This window comes from Papio anubis, chromosome 7 (assembly GCF_008728515.1).
Source record: "Papio anubis isolate 15944 chromosome 7, Panubis1.0, whole genome shotgun sequence".
Lineage (NCBI taxonomy): Eukaryota > Metazoa > Chordata > Mammalia > Primates > Cercopithecidae > Papio > Papio anubis.
Window position 1 is genome coordinate 88,333,092 of NC_044982.1, and position 16,279 is coordinate 88,349,370.

Sequence of the window (16,279 nt, forward strand, 5' to 3'; positions counted from 1 at the left end):
TTTGGATATAATTTAGCTTCTAATAACTACACATTAGTTATAATTCTGTGCAGTTATAATTTATAACACTAGATGGCACCTGTTATATAAGTCAGTTTTAAATTGTAGTTAAAACTACCTAAAATGTTTTTTATTTTTGTGCTTAATAGTAGTACTTCTATGCTCTAAACAAACAAAAAATGTTTTTCTGTTATTTTGAAGACAAAATTATTTTTGCTTGGTCGCATTCTTGCCTCTAGTAACAGACAACTCTGGCATCCGATGAAGTGATCTTTGTGGTCTGCTCATTTATTTATCTGCTTTTAGCAAGAAATCACATAGCTTTTATTTCTGAGAGACAGTTATTTGGCAGTTGTTGCGAATAGATGATCTAGCTGTACATTTTAAATGTATGCTCTGGAATGAGCCTCAGTGTCCTCATTTGCCAAATAAAGATGATTCCTAACTGATTCCTGATGACTTTTTGAAAGTGAATTAGGATAATTGCATCTTAAGGTAGTCTAGGCACTATGAGTTTATATATAGGCAAGATATTAATTCATTCATGAACTATTGCCTATAGTTTGAAATTTGCATTTTTTGAAGTTGACTTACAGAGGTTCATGTCTGAGTTATTGACCTTCTTAAAGCCTCACCTTCAGCCCTCTCTGCAATTACACAATCCATGCAAATGGCTGTCTAGAGTTTTCATAGAACAAGACGATGACATGCTGGAGGCTGCCAAGGCATCACTGGGCATCTACTTAACACTGACCAGGTTAGTGTATTTTAAAGTATTTATTGAACGGCCTACAAGTCAGGAAAGCAGAAAACATTTCTGAGAATTTGCTGGGCGTGTTGCTTACTTTGCATCATTTGGGGTAAAACATCCTGTGGTTTCCTCGTAAGTTGCAGTTCCTTTCTTTAACCCTGACTTACATGAAAAGGAGACTGCATTTGCATCACTGTGAAAACTTGGCTGGCTGGGCAGATCTCACGTAGTATAAGTAGACTGGTATCTAAAACCATGGCTTCTGATTTAGTCTTCAGTAAGTCAGTACACTTCTCTGAATCGTAATTGTTGTTCATTTAAGACCTCTTTTCACCCCTAAGACTTACTTTTTTGTGTTAAGCTTCAGTAAGATGATCTTTGCTTTTGTAAAGGTGAATACAAACTTAGAAATCGTCAAAAGGAGCTGTTCTGAATTTTCGTTTCAATATTCAGTTGAATTTGGGCTGATACCTTCTTGAGGCAAATGTCTGAAATTGGTTATGTTACTGATGATTTATACTGATTGTCTCTGCTTTATTAAAATAGCTGTACTTGAGGTAATATCTTCTTGTGGCAAATATCTATAATTGGTTATGAAGCTAATAACTGATGACCTTTTCCACTGTTTCTGCTTCTGCTTTATTAAAACACTCACATACTTGCTTTATTTCCATTTCTTTCTTGGCCTGGGAGAAAGGGATTTCTTGCTAATGATCTGTGGTGCAGTGTTGTGCTGCCAGTACTTACTTGTATTATGACACTGCTGGCAATGGCTGCTCTTAGACTCTTAAGTGTTTGGGGCCAATTTTCAAAAGATTCTAATCAAGAACACAAAATTCCTGCATGTGATTTGAATTAGGTTCAAAACGGTCAAATACAAATTCAGTCTGAAAATGCACACGCCTGTAAGAGTATATCTTAATTGTACTCAAAGTTAGCTCCTTACTCCTCAGGAAGTGGAAACCCCTGAATTAAACTTACTTTGTATGTGAATTTCTGACTTTCTTAATTCCAGTTCGGTGTGTCCAGAGAGGCATGTGCTTACAACATAGATACTTTTTTCAGATGTAGTTGTATTTGTTAAGATTTTTTTGGTTGTAAATGATGGAAACCAACTCTAATTTGAGCGAAAACCAAAGTTTATTGGCTCATAACTGGGAATTCTAAAGGGTCAAGTTGGAGTTAGGTATGTACAGGGACTATAATCATGTCATCAGTCACTTCTCTTTTTCTCTGTCTCACAGTTTTGAATTCATTCTCAAGGCATGGCCACCAGCAGTTCAAGGCTTACCTCAGCCCTACAGTTATAATCTTCCATAGCTCCAGCAAAAGTCCTAGGAGAGATCTGATTTAACCCACTTGGGTTACAGAGCCTTGTCAGAACCAGTCATGGTGGCCAGGAGCATGGAGTGTTCTGATTGGTCAGCCTGGGTCACCATGCCCACCCTTGTTGAGAAGGGTAAGGAAGGAGGTTTAGGAATTATCTTACCACATGGAATTGGTTACCTGTAAGAATGAGGAATTCTGATGTCAAGAGAAAGGATGACAGAGAACTTTTATTGGGCAGACAAAAACTAGAACTGCCAAAGTCAGTGGATTTTGCTTTACTGAGTCAGACTTATTTAGAGCTTATGGGGAAAGGAATAGGTTTTGAAATTTTTTCTTTTAAGAAGTGATGCATTGATTTAAAAGTAATCTAATAGGTTAATTTATGGTATGTGAATTATATCTGTTAAAACTGTTTATTTTTGTAAGGTCGTTAATCTGGATTCTCCATTTTCTTCATTTTCAGAGGATGTGAAGCCACTGAAAGCTTGACCCAAGGAAAAGAAATGTGGGACCATCACACACATGAAAATGGCTACAATCCTCACTGTATTTTCTTGTTCTTCTTAAAAAATATAGGATTTGATTCTACAGTTCTTCTTGACTTTTTGATTTCATCAGAAACCTGTTTTCTTGAATATTTTGTTAGATATTTAAAATTACTGCAAAAGGACTGGGATAATTTTTTCACCATTTGCAATAACTTTGATGCAACTGAATCTAAATATGACATAAGTATTTGTGACTGTGTCCCCTCACTTGTCCAAGACCAAAGCACCAACCGAACAACACCCCATCATTTGACTGCTCCTCATAGTCACATAGATGTGTGTGCTCAGCACTCCTGGGCTTCCGATGCTCCCTCTGAACCACTGAAAGCTATGATGTCCAAGGGGACTGACACCATGTGTACTTCTAGTCTGTCTTCCCCCCGGGCCTCTCAAAGTCTGGTAGATTACGACAGCTCTGATGATTCTGAAGTGGAATCTACAGACCAGTGTTTAGCTAACAGTAAACAGACATCTTTACACCAACAAGCAACTATGGAGATTCAGGATGCAGCTGGGACAAGCAGAGATAAAGAAGAATTTAGCCTTGAGCCTCCATCAAGGCCTCTGTTTCTGAAAGAATTTGATACTGCCTTCTCCTTTGATTGTGAAGTAGCCCCAAATGATGTCGTCTCTGAAGTGGGAATATTTTACACAATAGTAAAATGCTTCCAGGAACTACAAGATGCCATCTGCCGTTTGCAAAAGAAAAATCTTTTCCCATATAATCCAACTGCACTTTTGAAGTTATTAAAATACATAGAAGTGATAAGTAATAAAACTATGAACACTTTGTAAAACATTGGCATTTTATTTTCCAGGAATTGTTTTTCCTTAATATAAACTATGTCTCAATGAAATAATAGTATAAAATAATCACCACAAAAGGGTTTTCCTTTTTTTTTTGAGGCAGAGTCTGATTCTGTCACCCAGGCTGGAGTGCAGTGGTATGATCTCAGCTCACTGCAACCTCCACCTCCCTGGTTCAAGTGATTCTCCTGCCTCAGCCTCCCGAGTAGCTGGAATTACAGGTGCCCGCCACCACACCCAGCTAATTTTTGTATTTTAGTAGAGACGGGGGTTTCACCATGTTGCCAGGCTGGTCTTGAACTCCTGACCTCAAGTGATCCACCCGCCTTGGCCTCCCAAAGTGCTGGGATTGCAGGCATGAGCCTCTGTGCCCGGCTGGGTTTTCTAAACAAGTTCTTACTTTTTGCCTTATTGGAAGCAACCTAGTGACTGAAAAAGAGATATCAAGTGACAAGTCACTCAATATACCTATATACCACTGGAGATTTATGACAGTTCAAACTGATACAAAATCAGGGGTGATGATCATGCTTCTTAACTAGGGCTGCCGTAACAACTTGCCACATGTGCCGCAGCTTCAGACACCTGAAATTATTCTCATAGTTCCGGAGGCCAGAATCCAAACTCAAGGTTCAGCAGGGCAGTGCTCTCAGGGTCTGGAGAAGAATCCCTCCCTGCCCCTTTCTGGCTTCTGGTGGTAGCGAACCATCCATGGTGTCCCTTGTCTTGTAGCGGCATCACTCCAGTTCCTGCCTCACATAGCATTTTCCTGTGTCGGTGTCCAGTTTCCCTCCTACAAGGACATCATCGGTCATTGGATTAGAACCCACCCTCATCCAGTATGGTCTCAACTTGATTGCAGCTGCAAAGACCCTAATTCCAGATAAGGTCACTTTCACGTGTTCTTGATGGACTTGAATCCAGGAGGGTCACTAACCAAATATAGTTACTATTTCCTTCTGGGATATTTACACAGAAAGTGATATATTAAAAATGTAAAACCTTAGCCATTTCTTTGAGAAGTTATTATACCTGGCCTACTGTATGAACATGATTCTTTCTAAAAAAAATTTTAATCACTATATAATTTTCCTATTTAAAATTGTGACATGAATAATTGTGTTCCATACTCTTGAAGAGAAGCAGTAAAGTCAATTTTAATATGTTTGTGTAATAGGAGCAATAGCTACATTGTGCTGCTAAGTCTTGCATTAAGGCAGTCTAAAGTATTGCCTGTAAATTTTTTTTAAAATGATCTCTTTGCAGAGAAACAGAATAAAGACTAAACCTACCAGACATTAAAATATAGATTAAGGCTATGGTATTTGAAACAGTTTAGTACTTAATTCAGGTAGAAATGGAAAAAACAGTGGAGCTAAATAGAAGGTTGCTGATTAAAATAACAGTGAAGTACCAGTGTTAGCCAAATAGCAATGCAAAGGTCAACAGGTTTGCATTTAACATGATGTTGGTGAGGCTGTTGAGAAACGGCATTGAGGCAGTTTCTACCATAATTGAAAAAGCACGTCAAAGAATGTGTATTCAAGGATGCCACATTATTTGCAAAATATTTTAAGGTTTTATTTAGAGTTTTACTAGAAATATCTGGTTAACTAAGTCAGGATTTGTTCAGTGGAATACTATATGCCTGTGAAAATAATGCATTTTATGCATGTTTGTGGATGTGAAACATCTCCAGTAAAAAACAAGTAAATACATGGGGCTTGCAATTATTTAGGGAAAGAAGCAGGGCAGGAGTAATACACATTAATATATGTGCTTTTGTGCATGTATAAAATATGTATGTAAGACTATATAAGAAAGTCATAATAGTGGTTGCCTTAGGAGACAGGTCTGATGTGGAAGACAAATTCTCATCTTTTTGTACTATTTTTAGCTGGATACATGCAGCACTGCATTAGGATATTTCAGTAACAGACCACATAGTACAGTGGTCCCATAAGACTATCAAGCCATTATTTTTACTGTAACTCTCCTCTGTTTAGGCATGTTTAGATACACAGATACTTACTATTGTGTTACAGTTGCCCACAGTATTCAGTACAGTAACATGCTGTGTACAGGTTTGTAGCCTAGGAGCAATGGGCAATACCATACAGCCTAGGTGTGTAGTAGGCTATGCCATCTACGTTGTTGAATATACTCTGTAACACACATGACATGACAACAAAATTGCCTTACAACTCATTTCTCAGAACATGTCCCTGTCAGGTGACACATGGGTAACTGTGTTTTAATGGAAATAACTGGGAAAAGAAAAAAAAAACGAATATTGTTCCAAAGGGTACATAAATGTTGAATGCATTATAACTCATGCTTATGCAGGTGTGGTTTTGACCTGTGTCTCTCTATAGGATTAGCAAGGAACTGTCAGCCCCTCATTGCGTGTAAAATGAGGGAAAAGCAGTCTTACAGGTATGCTAAGTTGGTGTTTCAGAATATCTACATTTATAACTAACTAGAGTGTAAGTCAATTCATCACACACTCACTAAGCCCTGCTTTTGCTAAAGGTGACCCTTGGCTGGTGTGATCACTATCCTTGGCCCTTCTAAGCATCTAAGCGCTATTCCCAGAGTTACGTCATAAAGGAACACAAAACTATTGATATATGTCTGCACAGTGAGTTCCCAGAGTACAACTCAAGAGCAGTCTGTAACCTCGGCCCTTCCAGTAAAAGCGTATGGAAATGCAAGTGAGTACATGGTGCCATGCACCTAACTTACTTGTTTTAAAGCAGAAGAGATACAGAAAAGTGCACTATAAGTATACAGTTTGTTGAATTTTCAGAAACAGCACATCTATGCAGCCAGTCCCCAGATGAAGAAATAGCATGAGGCACCCAGAAGTCCCTCTTGAGTCCTCTCCCTGTCACTGTCCACCCCTGAAGGTAACTGTGTCGTGAACTGAGACAACAGAAATGATCTTTGCCTGGTTTTCTCTTTCTTTTACTCTTATAAATGGAGTCATAGATTATGTATTCTTCTGTTCAGCATCATTTGGGAGTGTGTCCTCATTTATTTTTAAAATGTCAAGTACCTGGCCAGGTGTGGTGGCTCACGCCTGTAATCCCAGCACTTTGGGAGGCCGAGGTGGGTGGATCACCTGAGGTCAGGAGTTTGAGACCAGCCTGGCCAATATAGTGAAACCCCGTCTCTTCTAAAAATACAAAAAACTAGCCGAGCGTGTGGCACACACCTGTAATCCCAGCTACATAGGAGGCTGAGGCAGGAGAATCACTTGAACCCCAGAGGCAGAGGCTGCAATGAGCTGAGATCACGCAATTGTACTCCAGCTTGGGCAACAAGAGCAAAACTCCATCTCAGGAAAAAAAAAAAAAAAACAGTCCCCACATTTCAGCTATTATTGGTAACAAAATACTTTGACTCCTCATAATTCTCTGACACACCCTATATGCTAGCACACTGAGATTAACAAACACTGGTCAAACAATAAAGTGTATGGTAAACAGGTTATGCAGGGCCTTGTGCAATTGGCCTCAACCTGCTTCTCCAGCCTGTCTGTGCTTTTCTCCCCATCCACTGTTCCTTGCACAACTCTTGGCCCTTACATACTCATTCATCAAGCCCCATCTTCAGTGTTAGATCTGTGAAGCCTTTCCCCATCTGTTCCACACCATTCAATTTTGCATGCTGTATTCTCTGCACTTTGCTCTTTCCTGTGTTGTATCATTTGTCGCATTATATTTGAACCATAAGTCAACGGTCTTTCCATTTGCTAAGCTCTTTTTACATCGTCACATCATAGGCACAGCACAAATGTTGAATAAATGAGAAGTGATCCTTCTCCAGGGACTTGATAATCTGCTGGAGGAGACAGATGTGCAGAGAATTATAATCATTATCCTTACCTTGCACTTCCTACTTGCCACTGTTTTAAGTGCTCATCTAATCCTTCTAACAATGTTAGAAAGTAGGTCCTATTATTATTACTATTATTGTTTTGCAGACATGGAGATTAAGTAGCTTGCCCAAGATCATAAAGTGGCAGAGCTGAAGTAATGGATTCAAGTAGTTAGGTTCCAACCTCTTCTCAGACTCCTTGCATAATTTATTCCCTGCCTTCAAGACAGAAGATGAGGAATGTACACTATTAAAACGAAAATTGTTGCAGCTTTGGATATGTGTGGTGGGTGGTATAAGTCACACCATAAAAGTATATTGGAGTCAGGTCATCCAAGACCTAGGGTGATGTGCTAAGGAGTATTGACTTTTCTATACACAGTAGACAGCTGATGAGGTTTTTGAGTAAATGACTGGTTTTGTGTTTGAAGAAAGTGACTTTAGTGGCAATATAGTGGCTACATTGACAAGCACAAAGATTGGGAAGAGTTTGTTGCAGAAATCCCACTGAAGGCAAGGGCAATGGGAATGGGATCCAGGCCTGGCTGAATGCTCACATCAGCTTCTCTGCCTTCAGACACCCACTAACAACAATAAAGAGGCCAAATCACAAGCAACAAGACACATGAGGACAAAATCGAAAAGGAGAAAACAATTTTGGAAGCTCAAAGGTAGGTAGGTTGAAAATTCGTAACTACCCAGTGGGTTCATCTTGCCTGCTCCCTAAACAGAGTCGATTTATCAAGACAGGGGAATTTCAATAAAGAAAGAGTAATTCACTCAAAGCCGTCTGTGGGGGAGACTGAAGTTTTATTATAACTCAAATCGGTCTTTCCGAGCATTCAGGGATCAGAGTTTTTAACGATAATTTGGTGGGTAGGGGATGTTGAGTCAAGAGTGCTGATTGGTTGGGTCAGAGATGAAATCAGGGAATTAAAGCTGTCTTCTTGTGCTGAATCAGTTCCTGGGTGGGGGCCACAAGAGCCAAGATCAGATGAGCCAGTTTATCAATCTGGGTGATGCCAGCTGATCCATCAAGTGCAGACTCTGCAAAATAGTTACTGACTTAGGAGCAGTTTAGGGAGGGTCAGAATCTTGCAGCCTCCAGCTGCATGACTCCTAAACCATAATTTATAATCTTGTGACTAATTTGTTAATCCTATAAAGGCAGTCTAGTCCCCAGTCAAGAAGGGGATTTGCCTCTTATCTTTGTTTTAAACTATAAACTAAATTCCTCCCAAACTTAGTTCAGCCTATGCCCAGGGATGAACAAGGACAGCTCAGAGGTTAGAAGCAAGATGGAGTTGGTTAGGTCAGATTTCTTTCACTGTCTCAGTTTCAATTTGCAGTGGCGGGTTCAAACTAACTTAGTCGACCCAGGAACATTACATTCCTATCTGGAATGGGGAAAACTGAAAAAGCCTGACTTATGAGCTGGATTCCTCTGAAGGCTCAGGAGCTTGTAGTCTTGAGTACCATGCTGTACCATGGGGTGGTGGGTGGAAAAGCAATTGGAAACAATTACTTCTAGATCCTCTGCCCCATTCCATGTAGTTAGCGATTGCTCCCTCCACCACCTAGCAGATTAGAGGTTTATTCCCGGAGAGTGTGAAACAACAGGTCTTTGGACTAGGGAACACCAGACACAGCTGGAGATAGGAATAAAACACTGAAAACAGGATTAACTAAACATGTACATACTAAATATAACCACCATCCTCCCCGGCCTTCTCCCCAACTCTACTGCCAGAACACTTCTAACTCTAGGTAGGAGGCTAGAAGAGACTTTTCTGGGGAATTTAACAAACCCAAGAAAAAAAGATCTAAAGACACATATCAGGGTTCCCCAAGTAAATTACTAAGCCAAATCACCCTACTATGAAGCCCATAGTGGCAAATATCACCATGTACATAGAGCTAATTGGCATTTAAGTGGCTCACTCTTACATATGAGTGAATAGCCAAGGATCATCAGGAATTAGGGGAAAGCCTCTACCCCAAAAGGCGGAAATTTGAGGCAGGAAAACAAAAAATACTATGAGGAAACTAAGAAAGGTTTTATAGAGCTTTGAGAAGGAAAATGTATGTGGGGTTTAGTATCTCTGAGAGCAACAGTGGGATGAGATCTGAGAAACCACCAGATGATTTGACCATTAGGAAGCAGTTGATGATATTTAAGAGAGAAATTTTAGTTAGACCCAAGTGTGCACGGGAGGGGAAGAGGTAGAAACCAAGGATAGTGGTTTTCAATTTATTTGTATTCTCTGCACACAAATAATACTGGCATTCTGGGTTGCACCTTTGAAATGACAGGCTGAAAATAATACCATTCAAGTCAAAAATAGTTTTAACACAATCACCAAAGGTGATGTTCCAGACATCCAAACCATCTCCCTGGGCACCAACTGGACTTACTGCTGTATCTCCCACCTTTTCCTTAATACAACCCAGCAGGGCTGCACTTGGCAGGCATGGACTGCCCAGATGTTTGGACACTTGACCTAAATATTAAACTTTAATTGGTCTTGACTGTCACTTATGACAGTATAAAACGTGTCTTGCTTTATCAAAATGCACATTTGAAAATTATGGTTGATAAAATGCCTTTTCTAATAGTAGGATCATAGATCAGACTAGCAAACCATTTCTGAGTTTTTCTGGTTATTTTAAAGACAGTAGAGCTGAACTCACATCAAAGCCTTTACAGTAAACGCCATGTATGCCCTCTTAATTGCAAAGCTGGCCTATTGTCTTTTCTAAGATAAAGGAAAAGCAAACAGTGATCCCTTTCTAAGTTTGCAGTTCACAGTGAACCTTACCAAGTAGTTGGAATGAACTGTAGTCCAGTTACTTACTGCATTGGGTACAATACATGTTTGTGTACACCGTGGATTACTTGTGTTTTTCCTTTTCAGGATTTTTGCTTTGTTTTCAAAGTACGCTTCTCTGATATTTATTTTAAATTTACTTTACATACTGTTTTTTTGCAATGGAATCTTGCTTTGTTGCTCAGACTAGTCTCAAATTCCTGGGTTCAAAGGATCCTCCTGCCTCAGCCTCCCAAGTACCGAGATTACAGACACACACCACTGTGCCAGCAGTTCTCTGATATTTAGAAGCATTAAGATATGGAATGTGATCTGCCTGTGATTTTCTTTCCAGTGAGAATGGCTCAGGTGTTTGCTGTTTGGTAGAGCCTACCTAATCATTGAAGGCAGTAGAGTTGATGCATGGTTTTACCTGAAAAATATGCAATGGCGCGATCCGGCTTACTGCAAGCTCCACCTCCCAGGTTCAAGCGATTCTCCTGCCTCTGCCTCCCAAGTAGCTGGTATTACAGGCATGTGCCACCAGGCCTGGCTAATTTTGTATTTTTAGTAGAGACGGAGTTTCTCAATGTTGGTCATGCTGGTCTCTAACTCCTGACCTCAGGTGATCCGTCCACCTAGGCCTCCCAAAGTGCTGGGATTACAGGCATGAGCCACCATGCCTGGCCATCTGAAAAACACTTTCTATGCTTATATTGGCAGCACATATACTAAAATTGGAATGATACAGAGAAGATTAGCATGGCCCCTGCTCAAGGATAACATGTAAATTTATGAAGCATTTCATATTTTTTAACTTTAAAAAAAAGCACTTTCTAGGGGTGGCAATCAGAATGTCTGTGTGTTTTTTAAGTGCCTCAAGCCTCCTGTCAGACTCATTTCTCCCTTTGAGGCCCATGAAGTTAGCACCCCAGAAGCACATTTATAATTGCTGATGACATCTTTTTAAGCTATTCAATAAACTGTGAGGAAGGACAGGTTTCCCCACAGCTAAACTTCTTTCATTTGCTAAGGACCATATATTGTCCATCTCCAAATCACCAGATATTTGTTTTTCTGCAAAACACAAAAGAGTAGTATATCCTACTTTTGTAAGACAACATTGGATTTTTAACTGTCAGTTTTCCTGAAAATTATCTTTTAATTTTTTTTCTGATTGTGCTATTTTTCTCCACAATAAAGAGAAGGGGTTCCCCTGACTCACTGGACTATTGACAAGTACATAATTTTTTTATTGCATAGCATTTTTTTTTTTTGAGATGGCATCTCATTCTGTTGCCCAGACTGTAGTGCAGTGGTGCAATCTTGGCTCACTGCAACCTCCACCTCCTGGGTTCAAGCAGTTCTCCTGCTTCAGCCTCCCAAGTAGCTAGGATTACAAGTGTGCGCCATCATGCCCAGCTTTTTTTTGGTTTTTTTTGTTTGTTTGTTTTTTTAATTTTTTTATTTTTAGTAGAAATGGGGTTTCACCATGTTGGCCAGACTGGTCTCAAACTCCTGACCTCAATTGGTCCACCCCCTCTTGGCCTCCCAAAGTGCTGGGATTACAGGCATGAGCCACCATGCCTGGCTCACATAGCATTCTTTGCTTGAATATAGCATATGCCCTCTTGATTGTGTGTTATTTTTAATATGTACAACAAACAGTTTGACGATTACACGGAAGGGAAGATAGGTGACAAACGAAAATAAAATTAATTGGCAACAGCCTTTCCACCATACAAGTGAGTTTTATTACAAGTTGATAATAGAATCAGGGCAGCATTTGAGGGTGATCACAAATAGCTGAGTCTTGGAAAGGGCTGTACGGACAGAAGGCATGTCAGCACAGCTTCACCTGGGGATTTGGAAACAGGGCTCAACAGCTCTCTACACTTCCTGGATTGGTAAGAAGAGAGAAGAAGCCACCAGGATTTCATCAGAGGCTTAAAAAAAAAAACAGCATAGTAAGAAGTAAATAAATAGTATTGCTTATTTTGTTACTTAATAGTCTGCTGTGGAGGATGGCCAAGGCCCGCCTCTAGTGAAAATGTGTCATTCCCATTGTTACAGGTCAGTGGTGACATACCCACCGTGGGAGGCTGGATTCACAAACACAGCAGCATGCCATTTGGAATAGTGATATGTAGAACAGACGATGCTGGGATGCTTGGGCAGTCCGTATTGTCCACCCTCACTGTGCTACTTGAGTTGTGAATCAGCTGGCAAACAAACAAACAAACAAACAAACAAAAGCAAAACACCGTAGAGCGCGCTCGCGGCTACTGAACTGGAGGCGGCGGCAGGCGCCAGGCGAGACCGGGAATGTGCAGGGCCCCCTCCCTGCCCCGGCAGCCCTGGCCGCGGTCCCCGTCTTCGCTGCCACCGCGCAGCACTCGGTGCCAGACCCCTGAGGTCGGCGGCTGCTCCCACCCGGGGGCTTAGTCAGCCGCGCTGGGCCAAGCGTCGGGCCGAGCACCGGGAGGCGAGGGCGCGCACCGGGAGCCTCAGTTGGTGCCGCCGCCGCGCCGCCCTCAGAGGCTCCGTCCCGGGAAGCCCGGCTCCCAGAGCGCTCCGGCCTGGCCCGGTGCCCCGGACCCGAGTGGAGAGCCTGGGCCAGCTCTCCGCCGTGACTGGACCAGGCAGCCGCCGCGGACAGCGACCCAGAGAGGTGGCGGAGGAGACCCCCAGCTGGGGGCCCGCGCTCTGCCCCAGCCGAGCCGCCTGCCTACCGCCTGCAGAATTTCGACACGCTGGCCACCGTGGGCACTGGGATGTTCGAGCGGGTGGACCCGGTGAAGAAGAAAACAGCCAAGCAATTCTTCGCCCTCAAGGTGATGAGCATTCACGACGTCATCCGCCTGAAGCAGGAGCAGCACCTGCACATTGAGAGGTCGGTCCTGAAGGAAGTCATCCACCGGTTCCTCATCAGGTTGTTCTGGACGTGGCATGACTAGCGCTTCCTCTACAGATTCATGGAGTACCTGCCGGGCGGCGAGCTCTTCAGCTACCCGCGCAACCGGGGGCGCTTCTCCAGCGCCAAGGGTCTCTTTTACTCTGCGGAGATCACCTGTGCCATCGAGCATCTCCACTCCAAGGAGATCGTCTACAGGAACTTAAGCCGGAGAACATCCTGCTGGATAGGGAGAACATCCTGCTGGATAGGGACGGCCACATCAAGCTCATGGACTTTGGGTTCGCCGAGAAGCTGGTAGACAGGACTTGGACCCTCTGTGGAACACCCGAGTACCTGGCCCCCGAAGTCATTCAAAGCGAGGACCACGGAAGGGCCGTGGACTGGTGGGCCCTCGGCATCCTGATATTTGAGATGCTCTCAGGGTTTCCTCCATTTTTTTTTTTTTTTTTTTTTTTTTTTTGTGATAACACATTTGGCATTTATCAGAAAATTCTTGCAGGCAAAATAGATTTCCCCAGACATTTGGATTTCTGTGTAAAAGACCTCATTAAGAAACTGCTCGTGGTTGACAGAACAAGGCGGTTAGGAAACATGAAGAACAGGGCTAATGATGTGAAACGCCATCGGTGGTTCCTCTCCGTGGACTGGGAAGCTGTTCCGCAGAGAAAACTGAAGGCTCCCATTGTGCCCAAGATAGCCCGCGACGAAGACACCTCCAACTTCGAAACTTACCCAGAGAATGACTAGGACACAGCCGCCGCCATGCCGCAGAAGGATTTAGAAATCTTCAAGAATTTCTGAGGACAGGAGCTCACATCTGGAAGAAACAGGAAGATTGGAATCTGCCTGGAACAAAGACCTGCACCTAAGCAGACCAGAAGCAATGTCTTCTTCACGTGATAAGGACATTTCCACTTTTCTGTGTGCCTGTATGTACAGAAACAGATCAGAGCATAGATGAAAATAATGTAACTGGCATTATTTAAGCAGCTGGAATTCCACACTGTAGAAAGGTTTTGAAAGTTGTTTGGTTGTAGATTTTGTCTTATCCTTTAGTGTTGTGTTTCTATTGTGATGTCTTGGTTTTTCTCATAGACTTAAGTTTATAAGTTTGAACTGGACTTGTTCGATTATAACCACAAATTTGTGTGTGTGTGTGTACCTGTGTGTATATATAGAAGTCATTATGGCAGATCCACAGAAATTGTGCAGTGATGTAAATGTTAATGCTTCACAGCGCCTATAATTTTTATTTTTCAATTTGTTTTTTCAAAAATCTCTTCTCTTGGGGACAACATCTGAAGGGTGTGTTGCATGGATTTAAAAAAATCACCTCACATGCGTTTTTTAGTTTGGGTGAAAAAAATATCATGGGGAGATCCACCTTCAGTAGCTTTAGTGCTTCCTACCTGGTAACTTGAGACTTTAAAAGAAGAAACAAAGAGAAGAAGATATGGGAATGAATTTATTCCAAGAATCTACAATGACATTGAAGTTGTTGGAGGAATGTACTGTATTTAAAAACACCTTCTGTGTCACTTTCAAAAATTTCATCTAAGCTGGGTGCAGTGGCTTGTTCCTGTAGTCCCAGCACTGTGGGAGGCTGAGGTGGGCACATTGCTTGAGACCAGTCTGGGCAACATGGTGAGACCTCATCTCTACAAAATACAAAAAAGTTAGTCGGGCATGGTGGCGTGTGCCTGTAGTCTCAGCTACTCAGGAGGCTGAGATGAGAGGACCGCTTGAGCCCGGGAAGGTCCAGGCCGCAGTGATCCAAGATCACACCACTACACTCCAGCCTGGGTGACACGTGAGACCCTGTCTAAAAACAAAAACAAAAACAAAAACCAACAACAACAACAAAAAACAGGCAATGGCTTTGAAGGTGGAATCAAGAGAACGTCCACCTTAAGACTTTAAAGGACAGTGAAGCTGGGTGCAGTGGCTTACTCCTATAATCCTAGGATTTGAGGAAGCCAAGGCAGGAGGATTGCTTGAGCCTAGGAGTTTGAGACCAGGCTGGGCAGCATAGCAAGACCCCATCTCTGTAAAAAGAAAAAAATGTTAACAGAACATAGCCGCCCTTTTTCATCAATGACCTTTTCTTCACGTTGAGGTCAACTCACTAGGTGAGAATAATTAGTGGGTTGAGTAGAATAAACTCTTTACAATTAATAACTATGTTATTAATTGGAAAATGATGTTCAGATAGTGAAATGTGGAAATGTTTAGACAACTGTATTTTCAGCCTGTGCACCTCAGTCACCATCCTGTTGGGATTAATAGTTGAGAGCCATCATTGTCTAAACATTTCACATTCAGTTTCCCATCAGTTTTACTATGAATGTGAAAAGGTGAAACTGGTGCTGACTTCGGCAGCAGGTATACTCAAATTAGAACGGCACAGAGGAGGTTAGCATGGCCCCCTGTGCAAGGAAGATCCGCAGATCCATGCAGCATTCCATATTTTTTTTAAAAAAATGTTACACTGTGCACTGATATGTGGAGCTAGAAGGAAAAGCATTAAGTCTCATGTTTGCTGACTATAAAAATAAATCATAGTAATAATATTATTGAACATTCTACTTTAAAAAGTATTAATAAAACCGTAAATGAAACACTTTTCTTGAGCACACTTTAAAAAGTACATAGACCCACGAGTCCATATGCCTATTTTTAGGTTGCCTGTTTTGTTATCCAGGATTTCATACTGATGAAAATTTGCATCAGGAAAGCCTGAAATACCTTGCCTTAATTGTGAACAGATATGCAGGAAAATGAAATATGCAAGCACATTGATGACCTTGTTCTTTACAGACATTGTAATAAGCCTCCAGCCATACAGAACAAATGAGAAATTAGAAGCGCTTCCAAGAACGTGTGATGGTGTGAAACCCACTTTTGACCGTCATGCACACTTCAACATTTGAAGTGATACAGGCTACCTGGTAACTGCCCCATGGTGGGGTCATAGTTTACATGGCCCAATGTCATGTAGAGGTTAATTTAATCAAAATGAGCTATAAACATGGAAAAATCACTATGTATAATTTTTAAATAGTTTACCTGGCCGGACATGGTGGCTCACGCCTGTGATCCCAGCACTTTGGGAGGCCAAGGCAGGTGGATCAACCGAGGCTGGGAGTTCGAGACCAGCCTGGCCAGCATGGCAAAACCCCCGTCTCCACTAAAACTACACAAATTAGGCGTGCTGGCTGGTGGGCACCTGTAGTCCCAG

At 41.9% G+C, this 16,279-nt stretch overlaps 1 protein-coding gene, 2 non-coding genes and 1 pseudogene across 5 annotated transcripts in view; all 4 read left to right on the forward strand.

The window, feature by feature from the left end:
- LINS1 (lines homolog 1) overlaps positions 1-4,441 on the forward strand; it is a 30,019-nt gene extending 25,578 nt beyond the window's left edge. For 2 of the 3 annotated variants that reach the window (XM_017960962.3, XM_031668295.1), the window contains 2 exons: positions 586-757; positions 2,544-3,423. In XM_017960962.3, coding sequence (XP_017816451.1) covers positions 586-757; positions 2,544-3,423 — 1,052 coding nt within the window. Of the gene's footprint in view, positions 1-585; positions 758-2,543 lie in introns of all 3 variants that reach the window. The other variant, XM_009210999.4, reaches the window with a different exon arrangement.
- A 6,390-nt stretch (positions 4,442-10,831) lies between these two features.
- LOC116275980 lies at positions 10,832-10,938 on the forward strand. The gene has a single exon (XR_004185446.1). It is a non-coding gene; the product is annotated as a U6 spliceosomal RNA (small nuclear RNA).
- A 1,310-nt stretch (positions 10,939-12,248) lies between these two features.
- On the forward strand, positions 12,249-13,942 carry LOC101010006 (annotated as a pseudogene).
- A 1,463-nt stretch (positions 13,943-15,405) lies between these two features.
- LOC116276025 lies at positions 15,406-15,512 on the forward strand. Its single transcript, XR_004185483.1, has one exon. It is a non-coding gene; the product is annotated as a U6 spliceosomal RNA (small nuclear RNA).
- Positions 15,513-16,279: the final 767 nt, after the last annotated feature.